The sequence below is a fragment of the Myxine glutinosa genome, chromosome 7, assembly GCF_964187855.1.
Source record: "Myxine glutinosa chromosome 7, kmMyxGlut1.1, whole genome shotgun sequence".
Taxonomy (NCBI): Eukaryota; Metazoa; Chordata; class Myxini; order Myxiniformes; family Myxinidae; genus Myxine; species Myxine glutinosa.
In genome coordinates, this window is record NC_136267.1 from 168,724,460 (window position 1) to 168,739,223 (window position 14,764).

Consider the following 14,764-nt stretch of genomic DNA (forward strand, 5'->3'; position numbering starts at 1 on the left):
AAGGAACTGCAGAAACTTCCAAGAACGCACGAAATACCGTTTCTGACGATCAATTTTTAAATATTCCCTGGGGAAGGACCCTGAGACCCCCATTCACCACCTCCCCACCCTCCTTCGGCGCTATGGCTTGGACTGCTTGGTGCACCCCTCCCCTTCAAATCCATGGCTTCGCCCCTGGACTGGATGGGGGATTAGTATTACGCTCTCGTCCTGCGAATCAAGCGTCATCGCGTTTTACGTCGCACGATTAAGCTCCTCCCTTTTAGCTCGGACGTAACTTGCAGATTTCTCAAATTTCATCAGAGGTGAGGTAACGTGTCTGTACTCGTGACCGGGTTTAGGGATTATCAAGTTATTCATGAGAAATGTAGAATTATTGTGTTTGATGAGGGGAAATGTTTGAACATGACAAATGTACAATGACGGAGAAAGAAGGAACCGTGATTCACACGTTCGTTCATTTCGTCAAACATGGCGTCGAAGATTGTGACTGAAGAAGAAGAATAGCATGTCGGATCTGTGAGCTCGAGCATCAAACTTTTCATTTTCCATCTTTCTCCATTTGAAAATCTGTTCCGAGAGATTCTCCTTTTCTAAGGTTCAATTCGAACACTTGGTCCGTCAGTCCCTCATTGAGATCCGTGCTGGGTCGATGGACTCAGGTAATCGCGTTGATGAGCGGGAAACCACCATCACTGATTGTATTTAATTTTAAAGTTTACACATTGACGGACTCGAGTCGAACGTGAAACAACTGGATGATTTACACGGATGATCAAGATTGAGGTAATTATACTTATAGGTGATCAAACTGAGGTAATAATTAATAAACTCGATGGATACTCTCGTTGTCTGAGGTAATTATAGCTGATTAAGTTGATAATAATTAATAAAATGCTTCACAACTCAGAGGTGAGTGTGGGTGTCTCTGAGGTAAACTGTCGGTGTGAATGTGGTGATCAAGGTGGATACGTTTACCGTTTATCTGGACACGTGATCAAATTGGATAAGATAATAACTCACAAAACGTTCCAAAGTGAGTAAAGTAAATCACATGTATAACTTTTCCGTGATTAACATAAACATTGTATCCTTGGCAGGTAATCGGTGAAATGGAGAACTTCTTGGAATGGCTCAAGTCCCAAGGGCTGAGAGCAGAAACAGCCCGAGCAGTGATGGACAAGCTCGGAATTGAGGACCAGAAGGTTATTCGAGCTTGTGCTGACTCGGATCCATTACGGGCCGAGCTCCTCTCTCTCTCCAAAGAGAAATTACAATTTGCGATGTATGCTGACTTCTGTACATTTATGGATTCTTTTTCGAAGCCACAAGATGTCCAGATTGCAGGTTCTTCTCTTTTGGGAAGTGTTTTCGTCACCTTAGAGAATGTTATTCGGGAACTTTCCAGTTTCTGTGAAAAGGTTTTCGGATCCCAAAACGTGGACCGGGACGACGTTTCTGGTTTCTGTGGGATCGGGCTCCGTGGTTTCTGCATTCTCCAATTTCAGGATCATGGATTCACACCCAAGTCTGGTACGTGACGTATTTTTTAAATTCAAAATAGAATGTCAAGAAGTACCCTTTATGTTGTGTGATTTTTTTTTTTTTTTTACCTCTGCCACGAAAGGTAGGTGGAGGTTGTGTTTTCACCTTTGTCTGTTTGTCTGTAAGCAGGATATCTCAAAACATTGTGGATGGATTCTGACGAAACTTGGTGGACAGGTCACGTGTGTGACGAGGAAGTATTGGTTAGATTTTGGTGAAGGTCCAGATGCGGATCCAATAATTAGTCCTTCCGCCGCACAGCAGGAGACAGGGTTTTGCAATTGTGTGTGTGTGTGTGTATTGTCGTGTGATTGCCCCTCAGTTAAGACCGGGGAATCGCGGATGGAAACGAGCTTAACGAGGCATCAATGGCGGATTTGCTATACACGCGCGGGAGGTAGAAGGAAAGAGGAAGAAGCGGCGAGATTTACTTGACGGTCCGCACGCGTCTTCAACCTGAGGGAAATAATTCAAACCGAACACGGATTTCGAATAGAAAGGGAAAATAATAAACAGGTTTATTTACAAGAACTATTGGGACAAGGAAACGCAATGGTAAACACTAAATCCTAAATTGGGATGTCCCAACACCTCACTTCAAATACAGAACAATGGAAGAAAAAAAACCACCTTTAGAGGCCATTTTTCCCCGCAAGCGGGGGTTGGCCTTTTTCGGGAACCGTGGTTTTTGTTGTTTTTCGGTCCCCTTTTTTGAAGCAATGTTTTACGGCCGGATGCCCTTCCTGACGCCAACCCTTTTTGCCGCCTTTAACGACGAGCAGGGAATTACCAGTGAACTGGTACAAGAACAATGGAAGGATGAATAAAATCAAATCGTTGTTTTGGTGTGATGCGTCTTATCTGTCTGACAGTCAGGTCCGTTCAGGCTCGTCGTTCAGACCCCGAGCGTGCAGTCCGGGCATGATCCGATCCTCGGGAACTGTTCAGCCGTCGGTGCGACCAGGCCTCGATGACACCTCTCGCGCGCATGCTGCCGGGCCAACGTCCGCCGGTGCGCGGCAAGCCTTGTGTTCCCGCGCGATGAATAACCAGGGCGGATGATCGTCGGCGCTCAACAGGCAAAGGTCCACACGGGAACGAGAAGGCAAGAAGGGAAGAGAAAGGCGGAGGCGAAGATAGGCAGAGGCGAAGGGGCGAAGAGAGATGAAGGAAGAGAGGGTCGAAGAACGAAGAGAGAAAATGTCGATCTCTTCTCACTTTTATCAGACGTCCTCTGACGTCAGCTCTCTATCTCTCCCAATCAGTGCATCGTTTCTAGTCTTCCCAAATCTTCTGATCTACCCATCCCCTCCCATTTGCCGAGCGCTTGGCGCCCTGCTCCCATGCCATTGGTCGGTGGCCAATCACAAGTCCTTCTTTACTCTCCAATCAGTGCTCTTGGTGTTGCTCGCCCCTCCCCCTTCTGTCAATCACGAGCTCTTCTGGGCGTGGCTATTACCTGCTTGGCCAATGTCTGCTGGCTATGGCGCCGTTGTACGCAGCCGCTTCCTGTTGGTTCTTCCGGTCAGTTTTATCGTCTTGTGGCAGAGGGGGAATTAATTTATGTGTGCACTAATGGATCGATCTAATGTCGAAGGGATGTATTGCCATAAGGGACACCGGGATGTTCACAGAGGGAATGACATACAATGGAATTAGCATATTCCCTACAGTTTTTTTTTTTGTTTTTTTTTTGCATACAAGATCGAGGCTCGTGAAAGAGCTAACATTAATCACACAAAAAGTCAAACCGACACAAACCGACACATAAAACACAAAATAAGGGGAGCGATAGACAAGATGGGGAGAGAGGGGGGAAGGACACAAACACAACATTTGAGAGCAGGGACATCGAGAGAAATGTGGGAGGGAGAGGGCTTGGGGGGAGGTGGGAGAGGTATAAAACATATGGACACAAGCCTGGTGTTGGCTTAGCGGTTAGGGTGCCGGCTTGGGATCCTAGGATCCTGGGTTCGAATCCCGGTCGATCGCTGAATTAACGCCAGGGGGTTGACTCACCCTGTCATTCTTCCGAGGTCGGCAAATTGAGTACCAGCTTGCTGGGATGAATGATCACGGTGTGTACCCCGATTTAGAATAGGTACACCGTATCCCTGCGCATCGTAAGAGGCGACCAAGGGTTGGCGTCAGGAAGGGCATCCGGCCATAAAAACACTGCCTCAAACAGGGAACTATGATTGTCATGGGGCCCGCAAGGCTAACCCCCGCTCTAGCGGGGAAAATGGCCTTAAAACGATCATTCATTCATATTCATTCAAGGGCTTCCAGGAAAGAAGTTGGAATTTCGAAAAAGTGGATTTGGGGTGAATTAGTGGGGGTAGAAAAGATCGTGGTTTTGGATGGGGGAAGATAAGAGATGGTGGTGAACAGCTGTTTTAAAGACCTGGAGGGAGGAGTGGGATTGAAGGGAGTGGGGGAGTTTGTTCCAGAGGTGGGAAAAAAGTGGAATGAAAGAGTGAAGGTGAGCAGAGAGCCTAGATTTTGGCAGTTTAACCATAAGAGGGTTGCTGGCAGATCTTGTGCGACCTGTAGGAATATTTGGAGGACAGAGCACAGAGAGAGCTGGGGGAGCAAGGCCAGAGAGGAGTCGGTAGAAGACAGAAAGACCACCAACCTGCCTGCGGTGAGTGAGTGATAGGCCCTCGGAGTTAGCTTCATCGCAGGAGATTCCAATTATTCTGAAAGCTTTGGCTTCAACAGCGTGAAGCCGAGCTAGGTGTGAGGCAGGAGCACCGGCCCAGAGGGGGGAACAGTATTCCATTGAGCTGCAGATGAAAGCCTTGTATGTGGTGAGCAGCTCAGGTGTGCCAAGGAAGGACCGCACAACAGAGGATGCCCAGTCGGGGACTGGCTTTGGAGGCCAGCTTGGCAATGTCATTTTCCCAAGAAAGATCATGGCAGATAATGAGACCCAAAAGCTTGAGCGACAGAACGTCTTGGAGAGGATTGTTGAGAAAGTAGATGGGAGGGTTTTCCAGTCGGTCTTTTTGGAGAGACATAGCAAGAGTGTGAGATTTGTCAGGATTGAAAGACATGTTCCACTTGTTTGACCAGTCTGTGATTTTGTCCAGGTCTGTAGAGAGTGAGGAGGCTGCAGGCTGCTGATCTAAGGGATGAGGAATGGAGCGGCAGAGAGTGGAGTCATCAGCAAAGAGATAGAGAGGATTTTCCAGGGAGTTAGAGAGATGATTGCTGAAGACCAGAAAAAGCACAGGGCCCAGAACACTGCCTCGAGGAACTCCAGCCTGGACAGGAAGTGGAGATGAGAGAAATCCATTCAGGGCCACACGTTGACTACGACCAGAGAGGAAGTCCGCAAGCCATGCGTGGAGATTTCCATAGATACCATAGGAGGAGAGTTTGGTGAGCAGAGCTGGGTGCCAGACTGTATCAAAGGCACGACATATGTCAAGGAAGAATGAATGAATGAATGATCGTTTTAAGGCCATTTTCCCCGCTAGAGCGGGAGTTAGCCTTGCGGGCCCCATGACAATCATGGTTCCCTGTTTGAGGCAATGTTTTTATGGCCGGATGCCCTTCCTGACGCCACATATGTCAAGGAAGACAGCTCTGATTTCCTGTCTGGCATTGAGGACCTCCATCCATTGTTGAGACAGCAGAAGCAGCATGTCCAGAGTAGAATGACCTGGTCGGAATCCAAATTGATCCAAATTCATATCAGAAGCGATGATGGAATCCATGACTTTGCTGATTAATTGGGAGCAGGCTGATTGGTCTGTTGTTGCAAGTATTTATTTTTGCATCTCTTTTGTGTAAAGCGGAAATGTTGGCTAATTTCCAAGCTGATGGCAGAAGACCTTGAGCAAAAGAGAGAGTGAAGAGAACAGAGAGAGGGAGTGAAAGAGCCGCAGAGCAGGGTTTTAGGACCCGTGGGCTGATGCCGTCTGGTCCAGTTGCAGAATCAGAGTTGAGGGTTGACAGAAACTTTTCCACCTTGTCAGGAGGAAAGGACACAGAGTCCAGGAGCATCTGGGTATCATGTGTACAGAGAGAGATGGGTTTGGAACACAAGATTTTGAGGCAAACACAGAGTTGAGGAATTCAGCTTTTTCCCGTCTGGAGTCAGCTGTGTAGCCGTTTGAGGTAAGGGAGGGGATGGAGGGGGAACAAACCCCAGAAACAGATTTGACCAGATGCCACCAAGATTTGGAGGTGGGTGACAGGTTTGAGAGTTTAGTCTTGAGAGTGGAGAGATATTATTTCCTGGCTCTCCTGAGGGGAGATACACACTTGTTCTGAGCTTTGTGAAAGGAAAGTTTGACAAACGTTTAACGCCAGTGAATTCCAGAAATTTTTGAAATGAATTTTACAATTTTTATTTTATTTAAATTGAATTAACAATTGAACAGTGTTGAACATAAATCGCCTGCTTGTTACTTCCAATAACCTACGGTTTAGCAGTACTTGGACATGTTAAATAGGGTGGTGAATAAGGGTGATGTAGAAGACTGTTTCAATCGCGCTTATCATCCAGAATTTTTCTTTTTAACAATCTTTAACTTCATTATTGTATTTAAATTTCAGACACATTCCATGACGTAATGTGTTCTATGAACTCTCGAGATGGTTCTCAACCTCATTTCCTGCAAAACACTGACGTTGATATGTTCACAGGTGATGTGCGTCCTGTAAATATGGAAGGCAGACAACACAACAACGATTCATCTGTCACAGAAGATTCAAGATGTACTTCCACAAAGGAAGATTCAGATGATATTCACATGACAAACGGAAGTGCTTTCTGTTTTGCAACTGGTGAGTGGAAAAATTAACATACAATCTTTTGTGTTGAGAAAATATATAATTTTCAGAAATGTGTTAAATATTTTATATTTTGATTTTGACAAAAAAAATTATATTCTTTGTTTCTGTAGAACAAACCAGAAGTAATATGGGACAAATAAGGTCCAGTCGCAGCTTAACAGTGAGGAAGAAGCCTTTTTTGAAGAAACAATCACAAAATCAAGACTCACTTCCTATAAAATACAAGTGCATGTCTGGGCCTTGCAACACAACGACTAATATTAAATTAAACAAACACAAAAAGGTTCTAGAAAGGCGAATACGTTACAAGTGTAATGTGTGCAGAATGGATTTTTCTTCAACGAGTAACATCAAAATACACATGAGGATCCACACTGGAAAATGCCCTCAAAAGTGCTCTGGCTGTGATGAAGGTTTCTTGACAAAAAGGCATTTGAAATTACACATGAGAATCCATACAGGAGAGAGACCTTACAAATGTTTGATATGTAACAAGGGTTTCTCTCACAAAGACAAATTGAAAAGGCATATGAGGATCCATACAGGAGAGCGACCTCACAAATGCTCGGTATGTGGTCAAGGTTTCTCTCAAAGCAGCCATTTGAGATTACATATGAGGATCCATACAGGAGAGCGACCCCACAAATGCTCGATATGTGATAAAGGTTTCTCTCGAAAAGGCCATTTGAAATCACATATGAGGATCCATACAGGAGAGCGACCCCACAAATGCTCGATATGTGATAAAGGTTTCTCTCAAAAAGGCCATTTGAAATCACATATGAGGATCCATACAGGAGAGCGACCTCACAAATGCTCGATATGTGATAAAGGTTTCTCTCAAAGCAGCAATTTGAGATTACATATGAGGATCCATACAGGAGAGCGACCCCACAAATGCTCGATATGTGATAAAGGCTTCTCTCAAAGCAGCAATTTGAAATCACATATGAGGATCCATACAGGAGAGCGATCCCACAAATGCTCGATATGTGATAAAGGTTTCTCTCAAAAAGGCAATTTGAAATTACATATGAGGATCCATACAGGAGAGCGACCCCACAAATGCTCGATATGTGATAAAGGTTTCTTTCATCGCTTCAATTTGAAATCACATATGAGGATCCATACAGGAGAGCGACCCCACAAATGCTCGATATGTGATAAAGGTTTCTCTCATCGCTTCAATTTGAAATCACATATGAGGATCCATACAGGAGAGCGATCCCACAAATGCTCGATATGTGATAAAGGTTTCTCTCAAAAAGGCAATTTGAAATTACATATGAGGATCCATTCCTGAGAGCTGAAATCTGAAATACCAGGATATGGAAAATGAGGTTAACAAGATTTGAAAATTGAAGAAACGTGAAATTGTACCAGTGATAGTCAGAGCAACACGGAATCCGGATGATGAAGAAAACCCGAACTGAGTACTTAAAAAGTATTTTTTTTAAGTACTAAAAAAGTATTGAGTACTTGAAAGAAAAAGATGAACATCAGAATGTCCACAACAATAACTGCAAATTGGTGCCAAAAGACAACAAGAATCCCAAAATGCTAACCCCATCCACATCCTCAAACTGAGTTTAAAGAAAATGACAGCTTTAAAAAAATGTAAAATTTATTAATTTGGTTTTCCATATTCTCACCACAGGATTGTTGAAAATTTTATGCCAAAAACTCTAATGGTAACAGAACTTAATTGTCAATCTGATCTTGGTTCTCATCATGCTTCTATCATGGTCTTCCTTAGGTTGCTGGGAAAAATGGCCTCTGAAGGTGGTTTTTTTTCTTTTTTTTTCGTTGCTGTAGTCCATATTTCATTTCCATGTGTGATATGGGGAGAACATCCTTGTTGTAAAATTGTTTATCAGAAGAAGATTCCAGCCTATGTTTTTCATGAAACCTCAATTTGTGAAGAGTTTCGCAATAAAGAGAGCTCCGTAAAGCACAAATGCACTGTCTGTGTTATTACCCTGCCCTCGCGAAGCGAAAAACGAGGTTAAGCATTCAGGTGCGTACGTGTGCCGTGTGCCATGTGCCGTGTCTGCATTTTAAAAATTCATTTTTTCGGCAACCATTGATCCGATTGACACGAAATGTTACCATCGAAGCGCCTCCACCGACAATTTTTTAGTCATATTATGACGTCATAGGTCACGTGGTATGGACGCCATCTTGGAAAAACGTTACACCTCTATATCTCCCAAACCGCTCACTGGAAAAAATTGAAACATGGCTCATTGTCAAGCACTCACCAAGGGGAATAACATATGTTGATGGTGATGTCATTGGTGCTTTAATTATGACGTCATAATTCGACAAGTACAACGCTTGATCTGATAATCTATTTCTATAAAACACAGTTTGTGTGTGTGTGTGTAATATTACCGATAGACTCCTAAACGGAGAGGCTCACGTGCTTGATATTTGGCATAGACATGGCCATTGAGCCTGGGACGAACATGGCCTACCTCAAAATATTTGACGAGATCCATATTTTTTATTCATATTTACCTCAGCGCATTTTAGCGAGGAACATTATACACGGAATCTCAGCCGGTCCCAGAGCAGCTCGCTGATTCGCTCAGAGCGATGACGTGATGTTCCATCCCCGCCGCCAGACCGCTGAACTGAAAATATATAGAATGACCATTGCCATTCACACCACATAGGTGGAGATGCAGCTACCGGGCGCCATCTTGGTTTGCACTCGATGCTGGGCGATGGTGATTTCCGTCACACGTTTGCACGTAATTCAGAGCGAAAAGCGATTGCGTTTTTTCACCTTTTATGCGATCGTGTTTTTGTGTCGATTTTTGTCGATTTTGTGCGATATGAATTAAATGTCTTTGAAACAGCTGTGAAACGTCTTTCCACAACCTTTCCGTAACCGATTGGAGCAGTTTATTGCCGCACAAAATGGCATTTAACAGTTGTCTGGCTTTTAAAATCTGGGACACGTTCAAAACAAACGAGATCCGCGAAGCGAGTTGGTCGAATCGTGCTAACCAAGATGGCGACACGGCGGCTTCACTTTTCACGGAGTATGAGCGTTCTATATATTTTCAATTCAGTGCGCCCGACTCGCTCACGTACTTGATTTGTGGCATAGACATGGCCATTGGGCCTTCACGGTGTAATTTGTGCGAGGCTTTTGTCCGAGTGAGCTTGAGTCGAGAGGGCGAATTTACGGGTTGGGAATGTATGGGTCTCCCTTCCCCCGCCCGGCAACGCCGGTACTGGAGGGCGTCACAGGATTGGTGAGTCTCCAAAATCCGCTTCGTGCTGTTGTTGCAAAGATGCAGGACGATGTCGCGATTGTTGTGCTGCTCTCCTACCATGAGAACTGCAACGTCATTGTTGACTGGCCCTCCCCTTCCCTCCCCCTTCCCCCTCCCCTTTCCGTCCTCCCCTCCCCCCTCCGTCCTCCCCTTCCCTCCTTCCCCTCCCCCCTCCCTTCCCCCTCCATGCTACCCCCTCCACTCCCCCACCCCCTCCCCCTGCCCCTCCCCCTCCCCCTCCCTTTTCCCCCTCCCCCTTCCCCTCCCCTCTCCCCTCCCCCCTACCCCTTCCCCTTCCCCCCTACCCCTTCCCCTTCTTCCCTCCCCCTCTCCTCCCCCCTCCCCTCCCCCTCCTTTTCCCCTCCCCCTTCCCCTCCCCCCTCTCCTCCCCTCCCCCCGTTCCCCTCCCCTCCCCCGCCCGGCAATGCCGGGTACTTCTGCTAGTTATGAATAAAACAAAAATTCCTCTGCAACTGTTGGTCAGATGGATATGACATTTTCACTATAGGAGCACCTCCTCCTGTGGAATACTTTAATGATAATCATGACGTCATATGTCATGTGGTACAGGCGCCATCTTGGAAAAACCGAAAAATGTTGCACCTCTATATCTCCAAAACCGCTGCATGGAAAAAATTGAAACATGGCTCATTGTCAAGTATTGCCCTTGGGGAATAATGGGAATAGGTGTTGTTAACAATGACGTCATTGGTGCTATAATTATGACGTCATAATTCGACAGGGGCTACGCTTTGTCTGGTCAGTTTGAAATGTGTTGAGCGTGATCTATGCAACAATTATATTCGAGAATATAAATTTATGATGTCATCGCTCACGTGGTATGGCAGCCATATTGGATCAAAGGAAAAAAATGTTCAAAAACTGAAGAGTTCGCTCTCAACAAGTTGATTGCGCAGGGTAAGTATTCTATGAATACCATCCAGTTGTGAAAATGTAATGGCACATTATGAACAATTATTATCAGTCAGTGGAGAGTTTGGAGTTGTCCATATGTCCCCATAAGTAATTCTGATCAAACCGAGAGTTGTTCACAAAACCAGTTGAAAGCCTTGCATTGCGTTTACCATCATGGCATGACTGCATTTCATGCCATCACTGATTGTGACCAAGAGCTCAGTTACACAGATCCCAATGTGGAAGGCCACACAGCTGGTTGCCACCACATTTTTCTCAACATCAATGATAAAGCATTGTTAATGAAGGGAATACCTTTAAACACAGACTTCCAAAAAAGAGAAAAGGGGAACGAACCCCTCCATTCCCAAAAGGTTGAGATTTAAGTCCATGTGGCCACTAGCCATACCATGCAGCAATAATTATTCCAAAAACAGATCCTTGCAACTACAGACCAATCAACCTGCTCCCAATCATCAGCAAGGTCATGGAATCCATCATCACTGCTGACATTAAATCCTTCCTTTTCTCCAATGGTTTGATCTCGGATCATCAATATGGATTCAGACTCGGCCACTCTACTCTGGACATGCTGCTTCTGCTGTCTCAACAATGGACGGATGTCCTCAACTCCAGACAGGAAATCAGAGCCGTCTCCCTTGACATATCTCGTGCCTTTGATACGATCTGGCACTCCACCATGCTCACCAAACTCTCATCGTGTGGTATCCATGGAAATCTCCACGCATGGCTCACGGATTTTCTCCTGTCGTATTCAGTGTGGGGCTCTAAATGGAGTTCTCCCATCTCCTCTTCCTGACCAGGCTGGAGTTCCTCAAGGCAGTTTTCTGGGCCCTGTGCTTTTCATAATTTTCATCGTGATCTTTCTGACTCTATATAAAATCTTTATCTTTTTGCTGATGACTCCACCCTCTGCCGTTCCATCTCTCATCCCTCAGATCGACAGTTTCGGGCAAAAAGCAGCCTCAACTCTCTGCAGACTTGGATAAAATTACAAGCTGATCAAACACATGGAACACGTCTTTCAATCTGAGAAATCTCACACTCTCACATTGTCTCTCTGAAAAGACCGTCTGGAAAACCCTCACATCTACTTTCTCAAAAATCGTCTTTGAACAAGTTCTGTCACTCAAGCTTTTTCGTCTCACTACCTGCCGTGAACTTTCTTGGGAAAGCCACAATCTGGCCTCCAAAGCCAATCACCAACTGGGCATCCTCCATCCTGCAAAGTCATTCCTTGGCACTGCTGAGCTGCTCACCACCTACAAAGCTTTCATCCACGTGTTGATGGAGTATTGCTCTCCCCTCTGGGGTGGTGCTCCTGCCTCATACCGAGTGCGGATTCACGCTGCAGAAACCAAGGCTTTTAGGATTGTTGGTATCTCCTGGCATGATGATTGTTGGCATGATGAAGCTGATTATGAGGGCCTTTCACTCTCTCACCACATGCAGATTGGCAGTCGTTCTATCTTTTATCGACTCATCTCCGTCCTTGCTCCCCCTGCTCTGTCTGTGCTCTATCTCCCAAATATTCCTGTAGGATGCACAAGGTCTGCCAGTAAACCTCTTCTGGTGAAACTACCACAATCAAGACTCTCTGCTCACCTTCACTCTTTCATTCATCTTTTTCCGCCTCTGGAACGAACTCCCGCACACTCTTCAATCCCACTCTTCCCTCCAGGTCTTTAAAACAGCTGTTCACCACCATCTCATATCTTCCCCCATCAAAAACCTTGATCTTTTCTTCCCCCGTTAATCCACCTTAAATCCACCTCCTTCAAATTCCGATTTCTTTCCTGAATATACCGTCCTTGTTGTGTCCATCTTGTTTATCCCGTATACCCCACCCAAGCCCTCTCTCCTTCAGGGATCTCCCGATGTCCCTGTTCCCTACTGTTGTACTTCCCCCTCTCTCCCCCGCTTGTCTCCTGCTCCCCTTATTATATGTTCCATGTGTTATCTCTCATAGGAGCCTGGACTAAGTTTATAAAAAGGTTTCACTGTCTCCCCTTCTGGCCAGCACTGTTCTTGGTCAGTTTCTCACAGTGTGCTTGTTTTGACTGCAAATGGATGAGAACCAACATCAGGCATATTCGTTGTTCTCCCAGGAAGAATTTGAGTATGGTGACGGCCTGTACGCATGGAAACTTGTCCCTCCTCTCGATTCTGCACAGTCTGGTTGACTGTTCATATTTGTGGTTGGCTCAGTTCCGGAAACAAAGAAATGAATGACCCCGGTGGCACGACTATATCGTCAGATTTGGCCTTTTTCTGAAACATCAACTTTGAAATTACGTTGACGCCAATTATTGGGTCTGTCACTGGTCCCTTACTGACCACAACACGGACTAAAATGGGCATTTCTCTGCCACCGTTTTTAAGCTTACACTGTGCTTCAAACCATCCTTCAAATGGAATGGGGCTTCCATTTGCATGCCTTTAATCACAATCCCTCCTGTAGGATTTCTTCCACTGGTCTTACAACGGTGTCTGGCAAGCTATCTTGTAGCCAGTCTCTGTTTGCTCTGCTTGTTTGGGAACCAGCATCCGAAAGGGCCTGAACCTCGATGCCATTTAGTTTACAGTGCGTTATGAGTTAACCATGGTAGTACACTGACGAACATCGACATTATTTAATCCAAATAATGGACGAGGTGGTTAAATTATGCATCAGTTCAACATTAATGTGAATAATTGTCGAAATAACCAGAACAATGCGACTGTGTCGCCAATATGCCTCCGCATAGTCCCACAATGGGTAGATGCCACCATCACGTGATCCCCTACCCATACATATGCAGAGTGCATATGATACGCCTCTGCATATGTATGGGTAGGGGATCACGTTTGTGAAGTTTCGTTTTGATCGGATAAGGTTTGTTTTTCTATTCAAGATGGCTGCCAAACCACGTGACCTATGACATCATCATTTTCAAACTATATGCAACAGTGCTGTTAGATGATATTTGTAAAACTTTGCATCGATAGGGTGAACGGTTTCAGAGATATAATTATTTAATATTTTCCTTCAATCCAAAATGGCTGCCAAACCATGTGACCTATGATGTCATAAATTTAATATTTCAATACAAATGGGTCATAGATCATGTGCATGCAATTTCAGATTTTTATGATAAGGAATTCGATTAAAACATTTTGGCTTTTGTTCCCCATTGGGAGTCCTTGCCAATGTGCCAAGTTTCAAATTTTTCCATTCAGCGGTTTCCGAGAAATAATTTTTTAATTATTTGCTTTTAATCCAAGATGGCTGCCATACCACGTGACTTATGACGTCACAATTGCCATAAAAACATTCTGCATGGGTGTCACTCCTACCCTGAAAGTTTTGTCTCAATCAGACAGCATAAATCAGACAGACATCTCAATCAGAGGCATAAAACGGGACTGCTGTTCCTGAAGCTTCGGGGATCAGCAGCAGCAGTCGCTCAAACCCCACAGACCTCCTCAGACCTTTATTTTTTTATGTCGTGAGCAAACTTTGGTACTGGTTGTCGGGTGATGAAGTCATGTGATGAAGATGATGAAGGTTGTAGTCAAGTTTCATCCAAATTGTTTGTGTAGTTTCGGAGAAGAAAGTAAATACCTATTTTGGGTCGGGGCAAACCTCGCCCCCAGGAGGCGCCCCAATGAGCGCAGATTTTGATGCGGTCAATCAATCCACCATTTTTGTGCTTATCTCGAAACCAACATTTCCCGACTACTTGCGCCACCTCCCCCTCCTCCATCCTACTCCGCCCCTCACCCCCTTACACCTAAGTTCTGTTTTTCCTTTAGCCCATTGTCTCAATTTCTAATTGAAAAACGATTTGACCAACACCCCATAACCCTTAAAAATTTTGTTTATTTCTCCCTACCCCATCTAAGCCATTAACAAAGGTTAAATATTTTTATCTATTAAAAAATAAATATATTAAAGATTTATTTGAAACAAAGACATATCTATTAAAAATAGACCCCCATATTTTCTTCTCTCCTCTCCGAGATCGGCACTGTATATCATACACCGCCCAAATAATACAGACGGGAAATTGCTGAGAGATATTTCTTCGTTCTTATTTTAGGTTATCATCATCATTCATCATTATTTTATGGAGATAAAGGTAATCGTGTTTAAACTTCCATTCATTCCATCGATGGGTTTGTATATGTCCCACGACTTCACATACATT

General features: G+C 44.7%; 1 protein-coding gene across 3 annotated transcripts; it reads left to right on the top strand.

Annotated features, from left to right (window-relative positions):
* Window positions 1–243: 243 nt before the first annotated feature.
* On the top strand, window positions 244–8,301 carry LOC144893029 (uncharacterized). Of its 3 annotated transcripts, none has more exons than XM_078782528.1 (4): window positions 244–786; window positions 1,101–1,533; window positions 6,202–6,342; window positions 8,108–8,301. In XM_078782528.1, exons 1-4 carry the CDS (start codon window positions 772–774, stop codon window positions 8,164–8,166), a joined length of 648 nt encoding a protein of 215 aa, XP_078638654.1. In that variant the 5' UTR covers window positions 244–771; the 3' UTR covers window positions 8,167–8,301. The 3 variants fall into 3 exon arrangements, with proteins under 3 accessions (XP_078638654.1, XP_078638653.1, XP_078638652.1); XM_078782527.1 differs by having other exon boundaries at window positions 260–305; window positions 6,462–8,301; XM_078782526.1 differs by having other exon boundaries at window positions 302–786; window positions 6,462–8,301.
* The last annotated feature ends 6,463 nt before the right edge of the window (window positions 8,302–14,764 follow it).